The sequence below is a fragment of the Monopterus albus genome, unplaced genomic scaffold, assembly GCF_001952655.1.
Source record: "Monopterus albus unplaced genomic scaffold, M_albus_1.0 scaffold36.1, whole genome shotgun sequence".
Classification (NCBI taxonomy): Eukaryota; Metazoa; Chordata; class Actinopteri; order Synbranchiformes; family Synbranchidae; genus Monopterus; species Monopterus albus.
Window position 1 is genome coordinate 1,044,518 of NW_018127916.1, and position 5,022 is coordinate 1,049,539.

The window sequence follows — 5,022 nt, forward strand, 5'->3', positions numbered from 1 at the left end:
ATAAACCTCTCAACTGGGTTTCCCCTGGGATGGTACGGAGTAGTGCACACTTTCTTTATGCCAGCGATTTCACAAAGCTCCTTTATGGTGGTCGATTCAAAGTCAGGGCCCTGATCACTGTGCAGTCTCTCAGGGAACCCATAATGCACAATAAAATTTTCCCACAGACACTTCGCGACAGTATGTGCCCTCTGGTTGGGGGTTGGTATAGCCATCGCATACTTCGTGAAGTGGTCAGTAATGACCAGGATGTCTTTAATATTGGAGCGATCAGGTTCCAAAGACAGGAAGTCCATTCAGACCATTTCTAAGGGTCTACATGTCTTAATGTTCACCAAGGGAGCGGCCCTCTCAGGAGGGGTTTTCCGACAAACACACTGCTCACAACACTTGATCATTTTTTCCATGGATGCCTGCATTTTTGGCCAGAAGAATCTGGTTCTTGCCAGTTCCACTGTTCGTTCTACTCCCATGTGGCCCATGTCATTATGCAAGCTCTGAAATGCCATGGCTCGCAGCTCCTCAGGGAGCACTAATTGGAAGGTGATGTTGGCTCTATTCTGTCGCCTTCGATAAAGCACACCATCTTGCAACTCTAAGCGGTTAAGCTCACGGAGAAGCAATGGAAGTTCAGGAAATTCTGCCTTGAGACTAGGAGGTGGACTCTGATTAGTCTCCAATTGGACAATCACTTGACTGATTGCGGGGTCTATTCTTTGTTGTTGCCTGAGTTCCTCTTTAGAAAATGGGACAATGAGAGGAAACCCATCCATCAGCTCTTCTTCAAGGGAATCTGGAATGGCTGTGGATTGATGAGCCAGAGATTCTACCAGCGGCAGCCCAAGGCCAGAACCACGAACATTTTCATTCTCAACCACAGTGACAAGGTGCCTATCACAAATAGCTTGGACTACGCTCTGCGGTATGGTGTTAGAGGTATCATCCTCACTGAGATGATACAAAGCGAACTGCTTAATCCTCTCTCTCTCTTTTAGTGACGCATGATCATCCCTAGGTGGACCATTCGGACGACGGGACAGAGCATCAGCGTCCAAGTTTTGTTTGCCAGCTCTATACTGGATGCGAAAAGAAAACGTGGAGAGACTAGACAACCACCGGTAACCTGTGGCATCAAGTTTTGCCGTTGTCAACAGGTAAGTTAGTGGATTACTATCGGTTACCACTGTAAAGGTTGCACCATACAGGTAGTCGGAGAACTTCTCTGTCACTGCCCATTTCAGAGCCAAGAACTCTAACTTATGGGCAGGATAGTTCTTTTCGCTCCTCGTGAGACTACGACTAGCAAAGGCTAAAGCTCTAGGTTGACCATCCTGGATCTGGTACAGAGCAGCCCCCAGTCCACTAGTACTGGCATCGGTGTGTAAAATGTAGGGAAGCTGAGGGTCTGCAAACCCCAAAACTGGAGCTGAGGTCAACTTTTGAATGATCAGGTCAAATGCTTCCTGACATTGGGATGTCCATCGCTGACCGAAAGGATCCCTAGGGTGGTAATACTCTGAGTGTGCATCTCTTTTAATTTTTTTGCCTCTTTTCCGGATGGGTGGGTATCCAGCGGTTAGCACAGTGAGAGGCCTGACAATGCTGGAATACCCTTGAATAAATCGGCGGTAATACCCCGCAAAGCCTAAAAAAGACTGAAGTTCCTTCAAGTTGGTAGGAGTGGGCCACGTTTTTAGGGCCTCCACTTTCTCTGCATCTGTTTCCACCCCCCTTTCGGACACTACATGACCAAGATATTTCACCGAGGTCTGGAAAAACTTACATTTTTCTGGTGCCAGTTTCAGCCCATAGTCTCTCAGTCTTTGTAGCACCCCCTTAAGGCGTTGTTCGTGCTCTTCAAGGGAAGATGCGAAGACGATCAAATCATCAATGAACACTAAGACTTCTCTCAGATTCATCTCTCCTACACACTTCTCCATTAGTCGTTGGAACGTTGATGGGGCATTTGTAATACCTTGTGGCATCCGATTGAATTCCCAGAACCCCAGCGGACACACAAATGCAGTTTTGTGCTTGTCCGACTCATCCATCTCAATCTGGTAATACCCAGACTTGAGGTCCAGCACAGAAAACCATTTTGAGCCAGCAAGGGCAGAAAATGTTTCCTCTAGCTTTGGGAGGGCATAGGCGTCTTTAATCGTTTGTAGATTTAACTTCCGAAAATCCACACAAAGACGAACAGAACCATCCTTTTTCCTAACAACCACAATGGGAGAAGCGAAAGGTGATTCGGACTCTCTGATGATACCAGAGTCAAGAAGGTCTTGCAGATGTCTTCTCACTGCCTCCATGTCATGAGGATGTATGGGACGGGGTCTCTGTTTAAAGGGTGTCTCATCGTTGAGTCGAATCCTGTGTTTGACTTTGGTTGTGTGACCGAAATCAAGAGCATCTTGAGAGAACACATCCGACATTGAATTCAACATGCCGGAGATCCTCTCTTTCCATTCAGGGGGCAAGGGGGATTCCCCAAAGTCAAAACTAAGGGGGGTTTTTTGCGGACACGCTCCCGGCCCATCCGAACAATCCGGTGCCGTTTTAGTTTGCTCTTTGTGCAGCACGTGCTCCACGGCATTGGCTTCCGCTAATACAGTGTTTGGCGGTATGACGATCTCACGATCAGTTTCATTTTTTATCACAACCGGCAGTTGGCTAAATCGTTTTTTTGGCAAGCTGACTAAGCTGGACATAACCAATAAGCCACCAGGTAGGGTTGTAGCTAATGGCTGTTCGATCAAGGCCTCTCTCACACAGTGAGTGTCAGAAATGTTAGCCAACCCTTCAATCACAACTGTTTTCCCAGGTGGGATGATTTCCGGTTCCCTCCCGCTCACCTTTATCCAGCCCAAATGACTGTCTCTCTCCTTGTCTTGTCGCAGGCCCAGGATCTTAAGGACCGCTCGATAACCATGCGTCGCTGGCTGAAAAGAAGGATCCTCACTAGTCTGGAAGTCCTTATACAGAACATCAAGAGTGTTAGTGCCAATAAGCACTTGTTCATGCGTAGCGGTCCGGAGGTGAGGGATAACCAGAGCCAAGGTGTAGACCTCCACCTCAGCCCCTACGAAGTCTTCAGAGAAGGTGATGCCAAGTTCAATGTATCCCAAATAAGGGACTGATTGGCCATTCGCACCTTCAACGTCAAGGAGATCATTTAATGGATGAATAGGCAGATCTGACAAATACTGCTCGTAAAAGGACTGAGGCACAGTTGTGACCTGTGAACCCGTATCCAAAAGACATCCAGTGCTCCTTCCAACAATGGTCACTTGGGCTGTGGTCTTTGTTCCCACCAGTTTATTAGGAAACTTACCTATATGTCTCTTCCGTTGAGCTCTAATTTTGACAGGCTGCTCAAGAGGGGGACTTGACTCCTCAGGTAGGTCTTGCAGATGTCTTTCACTGCCTCCATGTCATGAGGATGTATGGGACGGGGTCTCTGTTTAAAGGGTGTCTCATCGTTGAGTCGAATCCTGTGTTTGACTTTGGTTGTGTGACCGAAATCAAGAGCATCTTGAGAGAACACATCCGACATTGAATTCAACATGCCGGAGATCCTCTCTTTCCATTCAGGGGGCAAGGGGGATTCCCCAAAGTCAAAACTAAGGGGGGTTTTTTGCGGACACGCTCCCGGCCCATCCGAACAATCCGATGCCGTTTTAGTTTGCTCTTTGTGCAGCACGTGCACCACGGCATTGACTTCTGCTAATACAGTTTTTGGCAGTATGACAATCTCATGATCTGTTTCATTTTTTATCACAACCAGCAGTTGGCTAAGCCGTTTCTTTGGCAAGATGACTAAGCTGGACATAACCAATAAGCCACCAGGTAGAGTTGCAGCTGATGGCTGTTCGATTATGGCCTCTCTTACACAGTGAGTGTCAGAAGTGTTATCCCACCCTTCAATCACAACTGTTTTCCCAGGTTGGATGATTTCAGGTTCCCTCCCACTCATCTTTATCCAGCCCAAGTTACTGTTTCTCTCCTTGTCTTGTCGCAGTCCCAGGATCTTAAGGACCACTTGATAACCATGAGTCACTGGCTGAAAAGAAGGATCCTCACTAGCCTGGAAGTCCTTATAAAGAACATCAACAGTGTTAGTGCCAATAAGCACTTGTTCATGCGTAGATTAGGGATAACCAGAGCCAAGGTGTGGACCTCTATCTCAGACCCTACGAAGTCTTCAGAGAAGGTGATGCCAAGTTCAATGTATCCCAAGTAAGGGACTGATTGGCCATTCGCACCTTCAACGTCAAGGAGATCATTTAATGGATGAATGGGCAGATCTGACAAATACTGCTAGTAAAAGGACTGAGGCACAGTTGTGACCTGTGAACCCGTATCCAAAAGACATCCAGTGCTCCTTCCAACAATGGTCACTTGGGCTGTGGTCTTTGTTCCCACCAGTTTATTAGGAAACTTACCTATATGTCTCTTTCATTGAGCTCTAATTTTGACAGGCTGCTCAAGAGGGGGACTTGACTCCTCAGGTGTGGCCTCCATACGTCCCTCCATGGGGGCCGATCTCAGTTTAAATGCGTCTTGCCTCCGCCAGCCGGCGAGGGTTCCCATTTAGCTTGCTTTTCCCTTAACTGTTTCTTCTTAGCTGCAACAAGCAGGGGGTTTGGATCATTGTCGCATTTTGAGGCAATGTGCCCATCTTCGCCGCATTGGAAACAGTACCAAGGGCGAGGCTTTCCATTAGTTTTTTCCCAACTGTGCTGAGGAGTGGATGTCCTCCTACTCAGGGTGGGGGTTCCAGCTTTAGCGCTAGGAACTACAACTCTTCCCTTCTTGTGTTTAAGTAGCGGGATTTCCTGGGGTTTAGCAGTTATACTGCTAAGCTGGGCACTCAGTTCTGCCAGCTGTTTTCTCAGCTCTGTCAATTCAGTACCATTATTATCACCACTATGATGTGCTGTCTGTAGGTGAGACATCACTCTCTGTTTTGTAACCCCACCAGAAGGCTTTACCACACCCAAATGTTGTTTCATTCGGCTT

General features: G+C 47.5%; 1 protein-coding gene across 1 annotated transcript; it reads right to left on the bottom strand.

The window, feature by feature from the left end:
• Positions 1 to 296: 296 nt before the first annotated feature.
• Positions 297 to 4,593, bottom strand: LOC109958967 (uncharacterized). Its single transcript, XM_020597968.1, has 3 exons — positions 4,500 to 4,593; positions 4,136 to 4,265; positions 297 to 3,423 (listed from the first exon to the last, which is right to left on the bottom strand). Exons 1-3 carry the CDS (start codon positions 4,591 to 4,593, stop codon positions 297 to 299), a joined length of 3,351 nt encoding a protein of 1,116 aa, XP_020453624.1.
• Between the last annotated feature and the right edge of the window lie 429 nt (positions 4,594 to 5,022).

Bases quoted from the DNA above. Each gene is read 5' to 3' on its own strand.
- LOC109958967 (XM_020597968.1), bottom strand. From the start codon at position 4,593: ATGGGAACCCTCGCCGGCTGGCGGAGGCAAGACGCATTTAAACTGAGA. The intron at 4,266-4,499 runs GTCCCCCTCTTG...TTGACGTTGAAG, and splicing joins GGCCACACCTGAGGAGTCAA to GTGCGAATGGCCAATCAGTC. The intron at 3,424-4,135 runs GTGCTTATTGGC...ACATGGAGGCAG, and splicing joins CCTAATCTACGCATGAACAA to TGAAAGACATCTGCAAGACC.